We start from the raw sequence: 25007 nt of genomic DNA, 5'->3' as shown, positions 1-25007 counted from the left end.
CTTTGTAGTTGGCAGGGTGGTCCCCTTGGCAGTGGATGCATTTCGCTGGGGTTTCCGGTGATTTGGCGCACTGGTCAGTGGAGTGAGAGCCTGCGCATTTAACGCAGCGGAAAGTATGGTTGCAGTATTTCTGCGTGTGACCGTACCTTTGGCACCTTTTGCATTGCACTATTTCTTTTTCACAAGCGGTGGTTCGAATTTTACTATTGCGTTCATTGGGTGACTGATATTGTAAATTTCCTTATTGTTAGGCTTTTGTTTTATGTATATGAAAAATAAGGATAACGGGTCTTTCGAGACTCTATGCCTTATATTACTTACGTTGATGACTTCGTGGCCGAGTTTTGAGAGTTCGTATTTGAGTTCGTCTATGTCTGCTGAGTGGTGGATGTTTCGTAGGACCACCCGGAAAGGCCTTTCCTGTTTGAGTTGGTAGGTGTGGAAGTTGGCGTTCAGGGTCCTGAGTGTCTTGGTGAGTTTTCTGTAAGCTTCTGGGTTCGTCGGTAGTATTTTCACCTTGTTGTTGCTTATCTTAAGGTTATATTCCTCCTTGCTGGTATCTCTCTCTAGGGACTTGATCATTGTCTGTATGTCAATGACGTCGTCCACAAATATTGGTGGGGGAGGGGGGATTCTCTGTGAGAGTTGGTTTGGTGGCGGTTCTACGATTTCCATGGCGTCGTTTGAGGATTCCAATACGGCGAACCTGTTGTGTGTGTTTATTTGCGTTGCTGTTTCTATTTTCCTTTTCTTTGTAGTGTTAGCGTCGTTAGTGCGGAGAGTTCTGCTACACTTCTGCCACGGGGGGGTAGCACGGGGTAGCTGCGAGTCTGCTCCGGAGAGCCTGGTCGCGGTTGCTGGGCCATCATCGAGCTAGTTAATTCGGAATGAACAACTAGTCGTGAGGCTGTGAGGCTCGTATTCGGGTTGGGGTTAGGTGCGTGGGATTTTCTTCTCCCTAGAGGGTAAGGGACACTTAGCTGTGTTCTCTTTCGACGGTTGGGCGACACGTGTTGTTTTCAAACTACGCTGGGCACTAGAGACACGTCTGCACGCTTCGGCACTCCACAGCGAACTGATTGCTGTCGAGTGCCGTTACTATTTTTTGGCTGTCATAACACTAGCTATATAACTAATTTTTATTTTATAACTCCATGAATATATATATATTTATCTACTTATATAAAAACTATATCCAGATATTACAGATTATTCCTACTTTTAACTATGCCGTACTAAAGTACTTCTTTTTAGCCATAGCATAACATAAAGATTAAAAGATTCTTCATAAATAAATCTTTATACATCTTCTCAATGCATAATTTTAATGTATTATTTAACGAATGATCGTTCTGTAAATCCTAAAATTTCTTTTACTGACTATACCTTTGTGGAGACCAATTCTCAACGCCCTCCCACACTCCGTTCTGGCATTCTGAGACAAATTGAACCAGGGCCAGTTTGTACGAAAGTACGTACACAAAATAAGGAAATGATAAAACATACGTATGTCACACTGGTTTGCTAAGGCTCTTGTGTGTCAAGAACATAGCGTGGCTTGTATCGTGTGGGTACAGGTAAAACACGTAGTAATCAAATGCACTCACTTTATAATTGAATTTCAGACGGGAGACGAAGAAAGCGGTTCTCACCTTAGGGGTTAGAGGGAGAAGAAAATATGGGTAAAGGAGACAAGAGGGGTATCGCGCAGCGTAGCGATGGTGAGTATTTGTTTAATGTTATTTAAGTGATAACAGAGTGCAATTTTCGTACTTTAATGATTGTGCCTGCCATTTCAATACCATATTTTTAATATCTAGCCTTATACAGAACCTCGATATCTATCACGATTATCTTTATCGTAATAAATTTTACGAAAACACTTTAGATATACAGGCGAATAAGTACCTTTTCACCGATTTCGATACCCTTGAAATATATTATCAAGATCATCATTTTGGATAATTTTTTCCTATATACAGGGTGGTTGGTAACTGGTGGTACAAGCGGAAAGGGGGTGATTCTACGCGAAAAAAGAAGTCGAAAATATACAATAAAAATTTTTCGTTTGAGGCTTTTTTTTTGAGAAAATTGACTTTGAATTTTCGCTCTGTACGCGTGCGGTACGTTATAACGGATTTCACTGTAGATCGTTGTCTCGATGAAAAAATTAAAAAAAAAAATTTGTTTATTCTATATTTTCGACTTCTTTTTTCGCGTAGAATCACCCTCTTTCCGCTTGTACCACTAGTTACCAACCACCCTGTATATAATGGATACTCAGTTTTGGTTTCCGAGTTATACGCAAAAGAATAATTAACCTTTGCAATCGTATTAATTTTATACAAAAGTGACATACTGATGGTAATATTAATTTTCATTGAACGAACAGTAATACGTGGAAATGGGTATAATGGGAGATTATAAATAATAAACAGAATTATTTTTTAAACTTTAACTATACGTAACATTATAATATAGTTTTATTTTATATAAAAATTATATTTTATACAAAAATTATATTTTATACTGTTCCATCGTATACCTTTCATAATTTTGTCCAATGTGAGGTCATGATTTTTGAGAACTCATATTGCAGAAATAATTAGTTTAGTGTCTTCCTCCCTTAATTTTTCGGTTGAAACGTACCAACAATCTTTGCTCTTAATATCTTTATAGTGGCGTAATATACAGTTTGCTATTAATCCTTCCCTCTTTATTTGAAAACGATTGTCTTCCTGGTTTTCATTATTTTCTTCTATTTCACGATTACTCCAAAATTCTAATTGCGTCACTCATCTCTATATGAACTGTATCACTCAGAATCACTGCCAAAAGTATTTTCAAAACAAATCAAAATAAAATTCATTGTCACTACTTTCAATTTCACGTTTTCCGCAAATTTTCTTTTTGTCACTTCAGAGTATTATTTGTCAGATATTCTAAAAGACGAAAATTTTTAATTACGCTTAACGAAACTTATATAGTCTTATTAAGAATCAATGTATCTCTGAAGCGGTCGACTTGCTGTAATATGCAATCAAAATAATTGTTTGCTTTAGTGACTGAGAGCAAACATACGACCGCAAAGGGTTAAACTATTATCGTCTTTATCGTCATCTAAACTAAATTGAACTTATTTATACAAATTTCATTATTCTTTATTAATAGCATATTTTGATACATTTCTTTTATCCCTTGAATGGTCCTTGATGATCATTCATGATTAATAAAATCTGTTCGAACAACCACTACGTATTGGAGGTTAGAATTACCATGCTTTACTTTTGTGCTAAACTATGGAATCTAAAATATGACAGAGTAGCGACTAACTATGAGTGATAGTCGACTACTACCATTAATGACATTAATTGAAGAATGACTATGAGATTTATTCCTAAAGGCAACCAATCCTCAGTTACCTTTTTCAGTAATGCAATATGTCCTTAGCGCGGGAGTTGTAAAAGTTGGTCACTAGTGAATGGAGATTTGACAGTAGTGTGATAGATGCTATCAGATCAAACAATTGGCACTTTGAAGTACCGAGATTTTTCGAGGCATGATTTTATAATATTTGATAAACTTAAACGGAATAATAACTGATCTCTAATTTCACTAGAAGTACTAAATCACGAATGAACTAAAGATCTATGATGTTTGGCTGTATCATAAAGTCACCCCATTGCGTTTCCTAGTAATATTTCACTGTAATTGTTAGAATAATTTTGATAGTTTACACGAACTGTAGTTCTATTTTAAGTAGAAATGAGAAACATAGATATACAGAGTAAAACTTTCATAAATTAATACATTGTACGAAAATACAGAATGACACAAATTAATATGTACGTTTTATCCTTATTTAGAATATATCTACGATTGAACTCAGTTTCCAGAATCAACCTCTTTAATAAATAACGTGTATTAAAACTTTCAAGTAAAGTAGTATTAACCAAATAATACTCGAAAGTGCATCATTAATGAAATATATGCACGAATATAAATAATTACACGAAATAGAGCGAAAAGTTATATAAATGCGAAATAAGTTTGACAGTGACAAATATCATTAACTTAAGGTTGTACTTACTGCGTGAAGATGAATCGACACCGAAATGCTTGAGACTGCTTCTATTAGTTCTCTTACATAAATAATAGATATATTGTTATACTAAAACATATAGTTTGACTTCTGTGTAATAATCTTTTGCGTCCTGTATAATGATTTAACCAGTACAAAATTTGATAGTATATTTTCAATGAAGGTGATACTTTAATTTTACTATTTTATAGTAGAATATTTAAGTGATTATAAATTGTAAATAATTATTTTTACATACATTCTTTTAATAGATAGATATAACAATAAAGTTCGTACAAAATATACACCAAGTAACATATTTACATTAGAAACGTATATGAAATACACAAAATGAGGATACAGATATTTCTAATATTGTACGTTATTTAACATAAGCCTTTTATGAATTATTCAAATGAATTAAACTTTACGATTTGTTACTTCAAAGTCATTCAAACTTTAAAATATTGTTCTATTTCTATTTCTATTGTAAGAGAACTACATATAAGAACATTAATCTCGAGAATTAATATTCTTTGGAATTTTAAATTACTTAAGATTTAAAACAGAATGATATGTTGTGATAAAACTAGCCAGTCTTAAATTTTTCAGTGACAGTACACTGCAAGTAAGTAATCCATTTATTAAATTTAAATTTTACTGTATAAAGGTTTCGAAAGAAACACTATTTATTATATTTTATCTTTTTGCAAACATTGCTGATGTTTGCAAAATTTTGTTTCCAAATAAGATTTTTTCCTGCTAGATATGAGTAGTGTTCGAAGAATCTATTTTGATCTTTAAAGCGCTATAGTAAATATTCCGCATGTAGATACATAAGTTTATGGATAATATCAAGTATAGGAAAGAAATTCTTCTTCCACTTTTTCCAAAAGAAATAATTCTTCCACTTTGGGAACTGTTACTTTTATGAATGTTTTAGTAATAAAATTCAGAGAAATAAAATATTCTTTAATAGAAGGAGAATTATGGTTTAACGTTGAATACAAAAGTGCATAATAGTATTATTTTTAACTGGCTGTAGCCATTTCACTTATATTATTTTAACATAGCATGATCAAAATTATATTATTTTTCACTGTTTAATTATATATTTAACACAACACACACTGCACATTTAATAACTTTTCTTTTTATACGTGGGGAAATCCTCGTGGGACCCCCCCCCCCGCTCTTCTGAGAAGCAGTGGGGTAGTGTCGAACTTTACTAACTAAAACCCCACGGAAGACCGCCTGACGCTCAGCTGGGATGCCTCGGGACCTCTTTCGAATTACTGCCACAGCACTCCTGCATCTTCTCCTGTCTGAGGGAGTCGTTCCTAGGTTAGTTCGGGCATTGGGAAGGACCATCCCCCTCAACGCCATCCCCTGGGCCGTCGTGCGAGTCTGAGGAGATCCTTCTCGACGTGCCGGCCCCCATGACCACCTAGGCGCGGAACCCTGCAAATGGTGGAATGTTCTCGCCCTCTCCCGCTCTGTTCATTCCTTTACGAGCATTACGCCTTCGCGATATGAGCGAACTGCGAGGAACTCTTGTTGCCCCCTCAGCATCGCTTTCACAACTGACGAGGGGTCTAATCTATCGCCAATCGCTAGCCGTAGAACACGACGTGAGGTCTCTCACGCCGGATAAAATTCCAACGTGTGCTGAGCCGTGTCTTCGCCCTCACCACAATGATGACAGATGTTCGTCACCTCTCTTCCGATTTTCTGCAGGTATTCCCCAAATACTCCATGTCCTGCGAGCACCTGCGTCATCCGGAAGGACAGCGGAAGCCCTCCGCGGTCTTTCCAAGCCTCCCAGTTTCGCAAGACCGATCTAACGGCCTGATGGCCATGGACCTGGTTTTCCGCGAGTAGGTCGGAGCGTCACCGCTCCCACACCTCTCGTCTAGCTCCAGAACGTCTCAGGCCGCCTGCTCGGCGGGGGGAAAGTCCCCGCCTGAGCTTAGGCCCCTCTGGTTGCACATTTAATAACTGCACATTTTTCGGTATTCATTTCTTCTACAATTCCAATTTCTATGATGCGCATTTAAAATCACCTTTTAAAATTGTATAATTCTTTTTACCAATGTTATCGATCTCAATGTTTCATCTCCTTATGTGTAATTTATAAAAGTGTTATTTCTAGTGCTCTGTAGCATATAATAAAATCAATCATATATTTTTGTATTTTCATGTAATTTGTACTTCTTATTTTCAAAATCTAGAGTAGCGGTTTCTAACTTCATCTATTCATTTTTTAGAAACTATAACCTGACAATTTAAGAAAAGAATGAATGTACAATTCACTTTAACTGTGCTTTATAACTGAGGAAATACAATGTATCAAAATAATTTCTTAATAAATCATATGATATATTATACAATTCTATTTTATAATTATTATATAAAACTAAAAATAAATTTTATAATTATATTATATAATTATATAATTCTTCTGTAAATTACTTTTAAAAAATTGCATCTTTTGTTAAATATGGAACAGTTTAAATTAAATAGGATTATTCAATGGTAGACAAGTGTAGAAACAAATTTAATACGATGATAGAGGACAAAGCATTCGTTATTCATCGTATGTGCATTATAAATTGCACAATATGAGGTAGCAACAGATTTCAGTTCTAAAGACAAGTAACTGGTAGTAAATAGAAGAGAAATCAGTACCACAGTTTGGAATCATTGCAAAAGTTTTACTTTCGATATGTCAGAAACATTTGTTGCAGTTCCAATGCGATGTTATCTCTACTAATGAATGCAAAGCGAGTTCGTGTAAATATATAGGACCTACAAATGCACATGTTTGTACATGTACGTATTTATTTATACATTCTCATCGCGAATTGTCTTCCATAGAACATTGATGACCCATTTGAATTTCAAGCTGAAAAATAATTTATTTCTTACGTGTATTAGGTGACAGTTTCAAAAGATCGCTTTAGAGAGACGCCGTTTACGTGAAAAATGTACATGATTGGAAAATTGTACAGCATACATTTTACATTTTTAATGTTTTATGAAAGTTGGTTTAGCTGAATTATTTCTGAAAACTTTATCGGAATGGAGATATTTAATTGCAAACAAAACAAAATTTTTAGGCACTTCTAGAAATCAGAAATTGAATGTCTTATTTTTGTTTATATTCACGCAGCATCGAGTAATTTCCCATTATGCAAATATGTATGTATTAAATTGCTTCTATTTTAATGTAAGTTGTTACTTAAACGATTATGCTCTAATAGGGTTGCTACTACTTTTACAAATATTATACTTATATATTATATAGTGTACACGTGCGCGTGCATGCATCCAATATCGATGACACTGCGTTATGCTTGTTACCCACTGAATTAACCTTGGGTAACTGATCCTTGAGAGGGAGTTGTGGTTGAATGCGCGATGAACAATCAACAACACCAAAGATTGTACTTATTCAAACGATGAGAAAGTTTTCGAATTGTCTCCGACTTGTGAGACGAGATTTATGAATAATTGTTACAAAGGAATATACGATACGATACGATTGCAGCGACGCGATACAAATGATTATTACGAACGGTTAACAATATACTTCTCCGCAAACGCGCGTCAATGCTGCTTGCAATTGAAAGACCCGCACGAGATTATTCACTAATTGTTCACTGATTAAAAGGATATTTCACGAATGCTTGGAGATACTGCTTATAGTTGGAGATATAACACAGGATTGTCAATTGGTGTAAAGCCTCGTTCTTTAAAATAGCCTCTTGATTGCTAAAATGAGCGTTATATATGATCCACAAAAATCCTTACGTTTTTATTTCTTCGGCGGAACATATTATTATTAACAATATTGTATTATATATAGTAGTTACGGAAAGTATTTCGTATTTCTTATTTTCCTTATTTTCTAACGAAATGTTCTTTTAGCAACATCTCAATCTTACATCTCAATCTCACAGTATCAATTTTTTGTAGTCATGAAAATATTACTAAATGACACAAAATGTGATATAGTTGAAAGTAATTAATCAATATATAAATTCTATAATAAATACAGTGATGCAGAAATGCTTTCTGTAGCCTGTGCATTGTTACTATTATATACCGTTATTAATTAGTAGTGAACGTAGTAGTTCTTAGTTGTATTGTTATTACTAACTCGAAATTTGTATTCAGAACAAGGTAGAAAAACTTTTCTTACAGTATTTTTTTAATCAATGTTCGGATAACCCAGCTATTTACTTATACAAATTGTTTAATTAACATATTCTCCAATGCTTGGTAGAATTTAGTAGAAAAACATTCTATCATTTCAGTATTCGAAGATCAAATTGATCGAGAAGTTTTTTTTAAACTACATAAACAATTGGCTTTAACATGGAATTATACCCTGATTTCAAATAACTTTTCTAAAATCGTTCAAAATTATACTTAGTGCAATGTAATGGAAAAGATTCTTGCTATATAGAACAAAATACTGGAGGTATATCAGTTGACCGATAACTGTGAATATTTTGAATCTCCACACAAAAGATAAAGTGAGCTTTATTAAAGTTTTAGAATATAAGATGGGCTGAATTGATTAAGTAAGTTATGTAAGTTGAGAATATAAGAAGACATAAGTACATATTTTCACATACATATTATGATTTTAAATGTATGAATTTAAGAATTCCTGTCAATTTAGGTTTCTGATAACCTGAACTTTAAATGTAACTTATATGTATACACTATTAGCTATAAATTTGAGATCATATATGTTTCAAGTATATGTTTCATGAATCTTAAGGACTGAACCAAAAGAACCAGCCATTGTCAGGATTTTGTTCCGTTACATAAAAAATCATCTCCTTCCTGAATGTAACACGATTTTGGAATCACTTCATATACCTATGTACATATGTATATAAATGCGCACAGTGGCTCACGAAGTATTTGAATACTTTACATAAAAAAATTTTGTATCCATGTAAATTTTGAAACCAATCTGAAAATGTATACAGAAATTACAAGATACTTGCTGCAGATATATATTTAGTAAAAAATTAGTGGACAACATGAGTAGCCATTTAAAACATATTATATATAATATAAAATGTATCCAATTTCATAACTTCAACTTATGCTAAATTACGTATCGTATAACGAAAAGAGTACAATTCGATGATATAACGAGATGTATGGATCAATGTATAAAAAAATGTAATTTTATTTTTTAAAAATGTTAGTTGACCTTCGCATATATTTTACGCGGCTATTCGTAAAAACTAATGACATCGAATTTTACCCTTTTCATTATACAGTACGTAATTTAGCATAAGTTGAAGTTATAAAGTTAGATGCTTCATTCTATTTAGGATTGCCTATCTATCGCGCTAAGGTATACTTTCCTGTTTCCTCATTAATATCATGTTATTTACGTTCTATCTGAATGCGGAATGTAAATAAATATGTCGGAGATGTAGGGACATCGAAGATCCCCAATACTTTGGTCTAAATTATTCATTATAGCTGTACTTAAATAATAGAACTTAGAAGATGACACGACAAACAACCGCCCCACCATTTTATCGTAACCAGACGTCTCATCCAGTAAGTGACCGCCTCGCTATTACAAATAATAGGTATAATGAAACTCCACGCAGACGAAACGTTCAACCAAGAACGAACAATTTTACAAAGTTTGGGAACCAACCATTAAGAGAAAGGACACAAACGAAATGTTCTAAATGCAATCAATTGGGACACCTTCTCAATCAATGCCAAAATTTTCAAATACTGCCTCAAAGAAAAGCTCCTCTAGGAATAGATCATATTCAGGAACGATTACCCACAATACTACTACAATTACCAGGACGACCAGGATTGCGACTTCTCGTTGGCACTGGAGCAGTAATCAACTTGCTTAAACGAGGATGCTATCCAGGAATGACAATAATACCAGACACAAAGAAATTCTCCATGGGACATTCCAAATACGAATCTAACTTCAAAGTCAAGTTGAATGTATTCAACAAAAAGATAGACTTTTCATTAGTAGACAATAATTTCCCTATTAAAGAAGATGGCATATTAGGCTTACCCGGTTTAGATCAATACCAATTCGAACTCTCCAATAAAGCTTTGAAATTAGATGATAACACCCTTCTGCTGCAGCAAGAATAAATCCTCGCACCAGGAGAAACCGTTCAAAAAGTTGTATACCTCGAAGGAAAGCTAACGCCAGTATGCTTTATTTATTTTATTTATTTTTTGTATGGTTAATACCTCACCACCGACTTATCTGGGCTGTATGTATATACGTCGAGCAAATTGCATCGTTGAGGAACAGACGAAAGGGTCGCTTGCATATTTGCAGTCACTCCTCATATGTCGCGTCGTTTCCTGCCACTCGCCGTTCTGTTTCGTTTGTTTGCCTGTCTCTATTTACAGCAAGTGATCCGATTTCTCGCGGCAGCCGCGTCGCGAGTAAAGCCGACCCTGCATTACGTGTACACAAGGATGAACAGGAGAGCGTCGTATAGGGCTCCCGGACTTTTCGAGCTCCGAAATCTGGATGTGCTTTTCAGATTCGATTTCGTTATGCGTCATAAGTTTCACGTGAGAACAAGGAGTCACCACCAGAAGTTGGCGGAAAGAAATATAATTTTGAATTTAATTCTGGCATTAATATTATTATTTTTTAGCATTTCCACAATAAAAACATTTTCGAAACACAATTCTAATAAAATATATTTATATATTTTCTTTTTCTATTTTGTAATCTCAATCGGAAATTTTTAGATCTTAACTTGTTCGAACTTTATGAATTATGAAACAAAGAATGTTTCTTCTACTCGAGACTAATTAGATACAAAAATATCAATCATTTATCAACTAATTGTGAGAACGCTTTAAAAATTAGGCGGTATATTTGAAAGAAAGAAATATTTGATTTAATTGGAAGTCAAAACAATCTTTATATAGGGTAAAAGATAGTTAGAAATATTTGTAGAGGACTTGTGTAGGGTGGTTGATCGTGAGATTTATTAGACGAGATTGCTCGTCGTTGAAATCGTCAAGTATATTTAAAATGATAAATAAATTAGTACGGATAATATTCGCAAATACGCTCGTACTAACAGATTCGCCAAGACAGTGTATAAGTCGCGAAATAAGATCGCTAATAACTCGTTGATAACTGATAGATACTCGTAGATACTGAAATCCTTACGATCGCGTCCGTCTATTTATATTGGTCGGGGGAGAGCCGAAAATTTTGAAATCGAGTTTGCTTGACGGTTGCACCTAGCGGTGACATTGTTTTGCCCGGAGTTTATCTATTATTACATTGTGTGTATCCTAACGATATTGATACTCCGAGGCAAAACAACAACATGATTTGAATTGTCCTCTAGCTCATGTGCTGCTACATATTTAATCTGTAATTGAAGAGCAGTTTCTTAAATTCTAATTACTGTTTCCAAGAAATAACTTTATTTGTTCATTTATCTTAAGTACTATTATACCACTGTAAGTGATGCTAAAAGAAAATATTCTCTCTTAACTAACATGTCTTATTATTAGATTCGCTTTGGTTAATTCAATAAAAGTTTATCTCTATTTCTTCCTACACCTACAATGAAAGAAGATTAATTTGTTCAGTTTCTACCAAAACATACCTTTTCATTACATCTGTAGATAATTGCAATAAGTTCTAACTTATATGAACAGACAAAAAACTTAATTTATTACAAATTATGAACATTTTATGTAAATTGGAATAATACTATTAATTGAATTTCTTCTAGTTATAGTACATTTTAATTTTCCAGTTAGAACAATTATAAAAGCACATGACTACTTGCTAAAGTTGGAGATAATCACCAATGTTTTTTTAATTTGCGCATATTTGAAATACGTTATGCGAACACATATGAAATCATGTATTTCATATTATATTACATGAATATGTATACTCATATACATTCATAGGTATATAATAAGTTTTACTATTAATAATAGAAAGAGATGAAAGATATTTTAAAATCACATGTAGTCTAACAAAGCGATTAAATATTTATTCTTTATTCGATGTTATTTTTCAAATATGTTTTTATGTAGAAGTATACGTGTTGGACTAATCAGTAATGAAAGGAAGAAAAATGTGATAATTAGCACTTAAGAACCTTTTCTTTTGTTCGTGATTTTGTCGCGAATGTAAATGCCAGATACTTATCCTGGACTTATCCTTCAGCGTTTTAGAGCAAGACAAGAAAAAATCTTAATCCAACGAGGACACGGCTTACGCTCGATAGACATTCTATGAGTGTCGTTGGTCCATATAATAGCGAAGTACAGTTTTTGTAAATTTGTAGTTTGCTTATTTCTTGTTTTAATAATGAAACCTTTTCATATAGGAATATTTTGTTACATATATATATTTTATCTATAAGTTTTTGAGAAGTGGATGCAGCATTTAATAAAGAATAAAAATAGCGAATTTTTAATCCTTGTGAATAATTTAATTTAATTATCAATAAAAAAGTTAATAATTTACAGTTTAGTGTCTTAAACTTCATATAAGTTAATAAATTATAACTTCATATAAGTTAATAAATTATAACTTCATATAAGTTAATAAATTATAACTCGGTTCATAAGAAAATTTGGTTTTAAGTTTTCAAACTTTGACCCTTGATACAACTTTGGTACGCTTGAAGTAGCAATTCAGTTTGTTCTGTTTATCTTAATATTATCATTTTATAATGCTGGTAAGTATTTTTTTGTTTTTACTGTTAATTTATCTTCGCTTTGTCAAGCCGAGTATTGTATTTTTTATTAAAAGATAATATACTATATTTTTAAATTTATATTTATGTTTTATTTATATTTTATTTATATTTTAAAATATTATGTTTTTATTAAAAAATATTTATACTTTAAGTAGAAGAATTTTGTATGTACCTATCATAAAAATTTAAGTTCTAAAATTCTTAAATAAGAGTATACTTATTGATATGTTACCAGATTTAATATAAAATATATGTATATAAAGCTACAATAATATTCTTGATAAAACATCGGTTTATGCGGAAACAAGTGACAAGCACCGAATGACGTAGATTTTGCGCCATTCCCAACTGTTTTTTTTTTATAACGTTTATTGACCAGTAGCTGAGTATTACATTTGTATGTTGCTCACAATAAACAATAGACTTCGATTGTGGGGTAGTTTAGGCAAAAGTACCGATACGTGACAATACGACATAGCCATACAGTGTTTTGTGTGTCGGAATTACATTTTTTAGTGTTATAAATGTAGTATCGTGGATGAAAGGCCTAAGAAATATCGGGCGAACTATGAACAATGTCGCGAGAGCCGAGGCGTCGTCGGGCCCATCAATGTGTCATCGGTCTTTTCAAGTGCATAGTTTCGTGGAAAAGACCTACGTGACCCTGGCTACGAGCGTCTGCAGAACACGTGTGCGGTGGGCCTAGGAAAAAGGCAATAGAATGGGACAACGGCCAGAGAGGGTCAGTCGAGAAACAGAGTGCGAGTCGAGGAGCAGAGTGCGAGTTGAGCGGAGACGGAGGTTGCGAGTGGCGTTGCCGAGAGAGTGTGGATTGCGCTGTTTTCTGTACGTTTGGTATGAGTAGTTCAGGTTGAACAACAATCGTCTTTTTCTGTCTGATTAACATCTCTATTGTCCACTCTTTGTAAATACATTATATCACGATATTACATAAATATATAACTTAGATTTAAGTCGCTGTAGAGCGGTGCTTATATACGATATTGTTTTTTTCTTTCTATCTCTGTCCTGAAAACCTGGTCGCAAAAACAGGACAGTTCCCACTCCCAACTGTTTGTAACTGATAGTGACATTGACCGATATCCATTAAATTTTCAGCACTTATTCTGTAATTGATGTAAATCTTCAAAATGTGTCGTTTATGATTTCGTTAGAAGCATAGATGAAAAAGTTAAATAAAGTGACCTTTACTTTTTTCTTCATGGTTGCGAGCAATTGCAACTTAAAAAAAAAATTTGTCTTACTCAAACTAACTAACTTTTCGCAGAAACCCAAATCATTTGGTTCAATTTTAAGAACATTTAATTCCAAAGCATGTTGCAACAGTTTTGGAAGTTACTGTAGGTATTTAGTCTCAAACTATCTTATTTTATAAGGAAAATTTTAGTATATAAACATTAAAAAATTCCTATGAGCATAGTTAATATTAAATTGCATGATATTTTTGTATTATCCGAAGAATATAACGACAATAATGTAAAATAAATTCATACTGAGTTATTTGTTTGAATAAATGTTGTGATCATAGATTGTAAAACTCTTATTGTAGAACATATAGATATTTACATCTATATTTTAAAATGTTATATGACATTAATATTCGAAGTAAAAAACCTTGTTAATTGTATGTCAACCAATGCAATATTGTGTGATTTACTAGAGCTTTTTAGTGAATGTGAGACCAATAATGATAACGCTGGCTTATCCAATAAAAAGGTAGGATATGTCACGAAATATAAATAATATACATAACAAATATATATAACTTTTTCGCTTGAAAAAAAGGACAGACTACGAAATGGTCCCAATTCACACCGAAGAAATAATAAATGAATCCGAAACAATTATTAAGATGACGGTAGATGTAGCCTTTGGTGCTTTCAAAACCAAAAAGGATAGATAACGAGCCACGCTATGATGTGATATAGAACACACAATCGTCTTGCAAAAGCCACACGCATTTAACCGAGCAAAGAAAGATGCTACGTCCCAAAATTTAATTGAGTTAGTAGGTTCAACTCGATAATCCTATTCACAAAAAGAACAAAGTACCAGACTTAGCAAAAACTATTCATAGGGGAAACTAAATAAAAATTCGTTAACATCACTATACGTGGACTCATACTAGACGGTAAACTTGCCTGCATTCAACATATGAAGTACGTGAAAGAATCCTGCGTGAAGAAATTGAATATTATTTAAATACAAACTAACAACAACTGAGACTAACCAGAAAATTCTTCTAAAAACATACAGAGCATTAATAAGATCAAAGGTCGACTACAGCTCGACCATATACAATTCAACTAACCTACATATGATACAAATAATAGAGCTAATACGCAACACGGGACAAAGGATAGCCACAGATGCGTACTGCGCGTGCCCAGTAAGCGACATTTTGTGCGAAACTAATGCAACTGGTCTTAAAATCAAGAAGAAAGTTCTTAAGCGAAAATATGCTCTGAAAATCGTCTCTATCTCAAATAATACCACCATCAGTTATATTTTCTCAAATAGATAAATATAGAAAACTGTAAAACGGAAATTCGAATTACAATTCCCATTTCATATTAAACTTAACAATATTCCGCAACTACCCATAATGGGAACGCGCCTAACCATTGAACGAAATCAAACAAAAATAACTCCCCGTACTATTAACATCCCTGTACTACCAGACATCAACTTTGCTGATTTCCCCAGAGATCAAAAAACAGAACAAAATACAATATCAGATCCCTAGAATTAAATATTAACAATGCTCACTAAAACTAACTGTACACCAACGCGTTGAAATCAGATTCACGAGTAGGATATGCCGTTATTATAAATGATAAAGTAACAAATTCTCCCTAAATTGACACTGATATTCACCGCTGAAGCGTATATCATATTGGAAGCACTGAAACTTGCACTCACTAGAAACCTACAAAATCGTGCCATCTACTTGAACTCCATGAGTATAATCAAAGCCTAAATAACCGCAAGTAGCAAAAAGCATGAAATTACAACGTACATATAAAAGACCAATACAGAACTATCTCTCAACAACAACGTGGATATAAATATTATCTGAAATTCAGGCCGAACAAAAAGTCGATGCCGCAGCCAAAGAAGTTATTATCCCTCTCACAAACTGAATCAACGATCCCACTTGCATGTCAAGATTGTATGAATTATATAAAAATGATTATAAATGAAGAATGAAATAAAGCTTGGAACACAATCAAAAGAACAAAAATTTGCAATATGATTCAGCATTTCAATCAATACGTACCATGTAGGAATATGAATAGAAAAGAAAGGACTGTGATTTCCCAGTTGAGGACTGGGCACACTAAATTAACGTCCGACTACCTAATGAAAAAATTAGATCTCCTCGTTACAACATATGCCAATACCAAACATTAACAACGGACCACATATTATATGTATGAATGTAAAGGAACAGAACAACAAAGACAGAAATATAACAAATAGGCGGATACAGTTCTAATGTCACAGGGTCACGGACGGAATACAATAAGCTACCTTAAAAAAACAAATGCAGTTCCGTGTAATACGAATTCCGCGTTATATGAATACAAGAGCGCAAAAAGCTGTAACTAAATAAATATGTAGTCTTTTTTTAATATAACAAAACAATATGCGTTTCACAATACACACTGTAAACAACCCCTCCTTATCGCACAAGAGTTAATGCAAAACTGTGCTTCGATTCAATACAAAGGTGCACATATTTTCATATCAGAAATGAGTCATTTCCAGCAACTTCTTAATCGCGTTATACGGGGACAATGGCGCAATTTTTAGTTCATGTTATAGGACCAGCAGACCTCACAAAGGACACAACCTAACAAACACGTATCCCACTGGGGGTAGCCACCCACATGATAATCCAACAGCTAAAAAATTCTACCAAATGTCCAAACTGGACAAATTGTGAATGTAAAAAATTAAATAAAAAAAATGTTATAGGAGTACCGCATTATAGAGGTTCAATTGTATATACTATAAAATATAACCTATCTAGACGTAACATCCTCGCTAATAATCTCGCAGTCAATGCGACGTAAAACGCAGAAGAAAAAAGAGGAGAAACATTGCTATATACCTAAACATAAATCTCGTTGTATTTATATAAAACTTTATATTAGAATGTATAATAAACAGCATTTCTTATTTTTATCTGAAAGAATATCTTCTTTGAATAAATTAATTTATTTGATTCACACCACATACAAGTTTTATAAAATTCACTTAGTCTTTTGCGTATATGTCCTAAGTATATTTATTATTTCTTTGTTTTTACTTACTAAATCATTTGAAGAAATAAATAATTAAATTTGTTAAAATATGAAAGACTAATTTTGAAATATTAAGAAATGTGATTTTCAGAGACATGAAAATGTTTTATGATTCCTTATAAAACATGAACTACTAATGAAGATATACATATATGTCGGAGATGAAAGGACATCGGAACTTCCCTTTTGGAATGTTGGGAAGAACCCCAATACCCTAGTCCAGACTTTTACTATAGCTACACTTAAGTAACAAAAATAAGAAATAGTTTTAATGTTCTAATCCGAATTTATGATGATGGGCTTAGGCTCGAAGTGACATAGCGGGTCACTAGACGTAGGCACGGCCACGGGAGGGGCGTGTACCTGACAGAAGTATGAAATGATTATATGGCTCTCCTTAAAAACAAACATTGACCCGAGAAGTGGAGACAGGAGTATATAAGGGCAGTTTCTTTTGGATTACGAGTTAGTTAGTTTGTTAGTTAGTCATTGGACGAATTGCTGATTGAGTTATCGAGAAGTTACCCGAATCGAGTATTACGTTGATACTTGTCCTCCCGTGGTCCGTGGATTCGTTAACGAATCTGAAGCCATTGTCACTAGCTTCGCGCGTGCCTAATCGCCGTGAGTAACCGCCCAGCTTGTAACGACCACATTATCGTAATAAACTACATCTGTGTTGTACCGCATCCATGGCTAATCCCCGCGAAGATTCATTCGACGCCCATAACCCTACTCGCAGTGCTATTCCGACATATGTATATCGAGGTAGACGAGGAAAGATAAATCTTTGGAGATCCTAAACAGATGATACGTCTAGACCCACCTATCTTTTGTCGATGCCTTATTGAGTTATTCGCAAAAACTTCGAGAGAACGTTACTACCCAACTACTGTTAATTGTATTAAATTCTCCAAGGGATGAATTTAATCACATCCTATCACGCCTATAATAAAAAGTTATATAGTAAAAAGTAATAATAAAAAGTCAAACTGGAATGTCTGATGGACTTTTACATAATTAAATTAACATGTATTTCTTTCATCCGATCTTCTTGCAATTTAATGCAATTTGACATAAATTTGTTGAGATTTGAATAATAAAACAATAAACGAGTTGAAATTTTTTACTATGTTAGAGGCATTTTACAGCATTTTGCGCGGCTTTCGAGAAGATTGTAATATGTAGTATTTAGTATGCTATTTAGCAAGTAAATGGGTAATCTAACTGTTGTTGCATATGTATCTAAATAAAATACAAATAAAATAGAAATTGTTTTATACTTCCTAGCGTTTTTCGAAATCGGTAATATTTCTTTGGCATAAAATCTTTTATTTCATTGTCATGTTTATATATATTTTCAAATCTACCAGGTTATTCCTATATTTAACTATACTGTAATAAAATATTTTCTTTTATTCAAGAGATATAAAAATCAGAAAATCAATACGAATGAACTTATCATTTTCTCCTTGTGGTCTTCATAATATTGTAGCTTTAATAATATTATATGCGATTGACATTGGTTGCAATCGATGTAATGTACCTACGAAGCAGCGCAACAGCTGGTTAATCAGGTCGGTGAGAGGTTCGTTTATCTTGGCTTGTTATAAATCCATATCTACTAAAGAGTTAAACTAAATATAAATGCATCAGTCACGTTGCCTGTGACTGTATGGTATTATGCAATACTCGTATACACACGTTATTGTAAATTTTTGTTCCAATATAATTGCGATTGGAATATATAGGAAATTAGATATCTTTGGTTTTACAACATATTGGCGAACTTGATTTTATCTTGGCATTCTTGTAATTAGTAATGATAAATAACTGGAACACTGATTCCTTATAATATTATATTGAATATCAATAAAGCAATTAAAAATAAACAGACAAAAGAGTTCCTTTTATAGTATAATTACAGTTATTGTATGAACGCAAATTACAATTTAATGCAATTATGAAACTAAATTTTTTATCTACATCTAGCTTTGATTGTTGGTTATTTAATTTTTCATTGTTATAAAATGTAAAAAATGTTTCGAGAAAATATGTATAAAACCGGACAAAAGTTTAAGACGATGATTTGTAAACCGGATTACAAACATCTTATACGCATATTGTTCTTCTACTCGGTTTGTCTCTTTGGAATAACATAGCTGTATGTTGACCTTCGTAACCTCAGACCGTAAGTTGTCAAATACAAACAATATAGGAGTTACAACAGTTAGTTACCGCTTAGCACTTGTAAACGGTGGACATTAGTTTAAGACGATCTGTGTAAAACGTGCGTATGAGTACAGTTTTTGAACATTTTGATTCTGGAATGTCAAAATCATTGTGTAGTGTACCTTTTATTGCTTAAAATTTATTTAGATAGGAACAGACTATGGGTGAATCAAAGAATTTACTTGAAAACGAAAGGGAACTAATCGTAAGGCTGTGAAAGCAAAGTAAAACCATCACCGAAATAGCAAATATAGTGAACAGGCCAGAAACGACTTACAAGCAAGCTTGATATAAATTTTTAGAGGCAGGCATGTATCGCGATCAACTGAAAAACGGAAGACCACGGAAAACAACGCCGAAAATGAATCGCCGGATTCATCGATTGAGCGAAAAAGATCGTTTTCGTAGTGCAAATAATATTGCTGCGGAGATAAACTACAAAAACGATACACAAATTAGTGCTAGAACTGTTAGAAGATTAGAAGACTAACTTAAGAGGGTGAGAACTCCAAAAGAAACCACTGCTGATTTCTAGGAATCGAAAAAGACGACTTGCATTTGCTAAGCTTATAAGCATTGGACAAGTGAAGATTGGCAAAAGATATTGTTTTCGGACGAATCGAAATTCAATCGTGTCTCTTCTGACGGTATACGGCATGTAGACATCGAATTGGCGAAAGTTTGAAAACACAGTGCGTTTTAAACTCTTAAACATGGTGGTGGGAACGTTATGGTGTGTGCGTGTTTTTCTCGAGGCAGTTCTGGTCCGATATGTCGTATCAACGGAATTATAAACTGTTTTCAATACATAGACATACTCAAGGACACAATGTTGCCTTTTGCACGCAACAACATGAGTGGTGATTTTATTTTTCAAACTGATAATGATCCGAAGCATACGAAGCATATTAAAAGTATATTCGTAATTTTGTATGCTACACTTTCATGAATTATAAGAGAATATTTCGGTATTATGAAGTTTAAATTATTTGTACAATTATTTTCGTATGTAAATATTTTTGAAAAGAAGTAAATGATGTAAACTTTGTAGTGGTACGATTACGAGTACGAAAGAATAACGTATAGATAAGTAGATATTTTTAATGCGAAATTCCAAAAATAGGTGATTTGTCGACCATTCGCGGAGGGACGCAATCTCAAGGAAACGCGTCAACGGGAGTCGTAAATTCTCGTTACGATTTTACAATCGATGCCACGAAACTGATCGATCTCCTATTTCCTTTAAGATAATAGAGGTAGTTGAATTACTTATAACGCTGAGGTAACAGGTTATATTGTGCTCTTTATTCCAACAACAATTGTAGATAAGATGCTTATGCTCGTTGCGTATATATATATATATATGTTAATTATATGAGTTATCAAAAGTTAATGAATATATGTTGCTTGAGTTAAGGTAGTGAACCCAGTGCAGAGATGTTGATTGATCTGTAGTCGTAGATCCAGTAAAGTTCGGTGACGATGCTGTTGCAGAGAAAAACTTTTGCTGGGTGTTGGTCGCCCCACCATCGGTTGCTTACGGGTGAAAATCCCGGGAAACATGGGTAAACCCACATTTCCCCACTTTTTACCTGATGGAGCAATAAGCATAAGGAACATCTTGACTCGAAGGTGTTCTATATACCACTTAACGGTCAAATCGAAATGCTTAGTTTTCGACAATTTCTTATGATTATTACGGTCCAACTAATTATCTTGACGGAGCGAGTGGCCGCCTCGACCGAGGGATAGATTCCGGGCTACGCAGAGTCACCGGACAAAACAGTAGGTGTCTTTGAAAACAAAATATTACTGTAAATAAGATCTTATATTCATTATAGAACTTCGATTACTTGGAGGCTTTTTTCAGTCTCAAAATTTGTATTCAACCAATTTTTTATAAAGTATGCTCCTTCTTCATGTAAATGAGATGGTTACGCTGATAGTTCTTCACAAAATTAAAACCAACTATTTAACATAATTCAAAACCTCAGACGTTAATCATTTTATCGAAGTTCATTTTAGTAAATTAAATCATTAACTTAACCATTAACTAGACTGCGGATATTTATGCAAATTCGTATTTTGATGAATATAATAAATAGATGCGGTCTAAATAAAAAATTGTTCTATATACTAGCGATAGTATAGAGAGTATACTTAAAAAATATTTTATATATCTTTGTAGATAATGTGCATTCTGTATATTTGTTTATCTTCAAATTCTCCATAAATGCATACAATTTCATAGTTTCATCACTTTTAATATATTATTAGAGAATAAATAAATTAAGTAATGTTACTACAATAGTAAAACTGTTAATGTGTAAGATACATTGAGATAAGTTTTAATCGTTAACACTAATAAAACGTTTCAGTTCTAAAAATACTGAAACTGCATGACATTATAATATAATTTATCGGCCGTCTATCACTAACAACAGATCACCGCATTTGACACAAATCAATCTTCTTTACAATTAAATATCACTGACGATAATACTCATCAAAATAATGAACCATTGATCACTGCATCTGATCTTTAACGAATTATTATATATAAAAATCAAATGACCTAACGAATCCGATTACAGAAAACAAATCGTGAAAAATGGACAGCTGAATCATCACCGGGTTATTTTCTTTAATTGTCATCATAAAGAGAAAGTGATAGTGTAGAAAGCATTTTCGGTAGTAAGAACAATGTGGTTGATTGGACAGGAAACGCTCTCGAGTCCTTCATCCATGAATGTCCTCGTTATCGACTGATGCCTTTACGGAGGAAGACAGCGAGCAAAGGGACGTCAGAGAGGTGCAAATACCGGAAGTTAGTCGGACGTGGCGATTTTAGTTACTGTTGCGAACGCTTGAGCTCTTTTTTTGTTTCCGAGCGTGAAGAAATGAGAATACGAAGAAACTTCTGTCATTTCACGGTGATTGATAAAACGCATTATACTTTGACAGGACATTTTTTCTTTCCTTCCAGACTGCCTGAAGTTGCATAAGTTTCCCGTGGTGAACCGATGAGGAACGCTTTTTTTAAATTGCGCCGTAATTTTGCATAATGATTTGCGGAAAGATATTTTGTAAGCAAAATTAGACATATTTTTCTATCGATCTTTTTCCAATATAAATTTAGTTTCTCTGATATAATTCAACTACTGAACTTTATTAATAAAACACAATTATCGTTCATAAAAAAAAAAGAAACAAACTGCATAGCTGAAATTAAAAGCATTTTTACATACTTTTAGACTTCAAACTTTCACGATGGTCAGATAGCATTATAGTAGTTTTTGGGACAATTGTGTTTGCATTTTGCACTTGCACTTTGCGCGAACGTTTCGTAGACATTGCAGTCTACTTCCTCAGGGTAGACATCGAACTGAGGGTTGACTAATTGCCCACTTATACTGAGCGATGTTATGATTGGCTGATCAAACTGATAGCTCAACTTGGACTAAACTGCATGCTCAACCCGTAAGATCTAACGGGAAGTCGTTTAATTTGATTGGCCAATCGAATTAAAAAGGCAGGAGGATAGGCTGCCAAATTGTTGATGTAATACCCACTGCTTCTGTTCAGATTACTCCAATGTCTCAAAATTTCGATTGCTTTGCGACTATTCGAATGATCATTGTTTTCTCGAAATATATGGAGTGATCATCTTGATATGGCGTTCTGCCAGGATAGATTGACTGAAATGTTTCAAGCGAATTTTGGTCTGACGTTCCTTCATTCTTTGACTATTCTTCCGATTCCTTCTATATTTTAAATGTCTGGGGCGTGAAGAGGGAGTTTCTTGTTTTCGGAATTGCGCAGGATTTCACTTATTTTGGTGGTCCTAGTGTGTTGTTGTAAATGAGGAAATCAAGGAAATGTAGCTTTCCGTTTCGTTTGACTTTCATGGTGAGTTTTATATTTGTATGTTGTGTGTTTAGATGGTTTAACTTTTTAATTTGATTGCTCAACTGAATTAAACGACTTCCGGCTAGATCTTCCGAGTTAAGTCATTAATTTAATCAACCAACACGAAACATGATTCAGCATAAATGCAGACAATGAGATCTGTAACTTTCAGTTTCAGGTCTATCCTAAAAAAAGTAAACTACAATGACTATGAAATATTGGCGCAAAGTTTCCACTTTGCGAAGTGCAAACAGGATTGCTCTCGAGAAACAAATATGGGATTTTTACATACATTGATTTTTTCATTTTAAAATATTTCATATTATTTTACATTACATCGGGTTCGTTCGCACATCTTAATCCAAAGGAAATCTCTGCAGCGAGTCTCTGGTCTCGCGTCGTGTTCGTCCATGCAAACTAAACTCTTCCTGCGACTGCCTAATTTTGCATCAGGTTCGTTCACATTCCGCAGGTCCCTGATTTCGCAAAAGGTCCCGCCTGTATTTTCCCCAAGCTTCTAACAGCTACCCAACTATAGATCGGGTTCGTCTGTGCTGTTTTCCAACCTCCCAGCAGCTCCTCGACTTCATATTGAATTCGTCTATACCGTCTTTCCCAGTAACTCCTTAATTTTGCATCGTGTTCGTTTATGCGTTTCAACTTCCTGCGGTTCACTGATTTCGCACCATATTCATCCGCATACTGATCAACACACCGCAATCGTATTCCACAAAATTACCATCGCCGGGCTTTCGCGCTGCTCAAAGTCCTGGTTTATAACAACATAAATCGACATTATGCATGCATCAACATCTACTTTATAAAAGTTAATACCAACAATAAGTAAGATTCACACAATGAAAACATCTCACTCGCAGCAGTCTACCTCTAATTGAAAGTCGCTCTTGAAACTGTATAACCTACTATACTGTATAGGCTATGCAAACTATTTGTTAAAATTCATACAGAACGTTGCATTTGAAATATGCATGCTCGTGTTAACAATCCGTCTTTCACACAAAAGCAAATTTGAAATTCAATATGTTGTCAAATAAATTACATGTCACTCGTATTTGGTTGTGGAACTAAATATATATTTTTGTTGCACTCTCTATCATTCAAAAAATGTTAAAAACATTAGTTATATATAAACAAGTATTAATTATGTATAATTAACATAATATTATTCGTCCTTCAAGAACTTTCGAAACCTACCATCACCTATTTTCAAAAAGCTCTAAAAGGTTTTTGTCTTTTTATTCTTTTTAACTATCAAATGATATCAAAATTAAAAATCAGCAAACACAGAATTATTATATATTATCTTCGTAATATTTCATGGGATTATAGAATGATCTGAAAAGAGAAGTATATGAGGATTTTGAAACTCAAAGCTTTGGAAATCAACAACATTTTTTTTCAAATATCAAAGTTGAAAAATTAAATTTTGACCATAAAATACATTTTAATGGACAACTGTGCGCTGTTGACCAAACTCCACAAACTTGACTAGTTTTGGTAATTTCATGAAAACGACACCGTCGCTCGATATACCGTAGTTTCTGTGCAAATTCGGTAATTATGCCACGGAGGGATACATTTATGAATTGTAGGGTTATCGTCGCGGAGTATTGCTCCGCAATTAGTATGTCAGAAACGCAACGTGCTGAATGAAAC

The 25007-nt window shown here is 33.7% G+C and overlaps 1 protein-coding gene across 4 annotated transcripts in view; it reads left to right on the top strand.

Annotated features, from left to right (window-relative positions):
* Positions 1–25007, top strand: part of LOC117237084 — a 317445-nt gene that overhangs the window by 25760 nt on the left and 266678 nt on the right. For 3 of the 4 annotated variants that reach the window (XR_004493945.1, XM_033500697.1, XM_033500699.1), the window contains exon 2: positions 1626–1721. The exons of the other annotated variant lie outside the window; for it this stretch is intronic. Coding sequence is in view for 2 of the 3 variants with exons in the window: in XM_033500697.1 (XP_033356588.1) it covers positions 1679–1721 (43 nt within the window). In the remaining variant the exon portion in view is untranslated. The remainder of the gene's footprint in view (positions 1–1625; positions 1722–25007) is intronic. 4 annotated transcript variants of the gene reach the window in all.

Source organism: Bombus vosnesenskii, unplaced genomic scaffold (assembly GCF_011952255.1).
Source record: "Bombus vosnesenskii isolate JDL3184/JDL3185 unplaced genomic scaffold, Bvos_JDL3184-5_v1.1 scf7180000013355, whole genome shotgun sequence".
NCBI classification, from domain to species: Eukaryota; Metazoa; Arthropoda; class Insecta; order Hymenoptera; family Apidae; genus Bombus; species Bombus vosnesenskii.
This window is presented reverse-complemented; position numbering and strand designations above follow the sequence as displayed.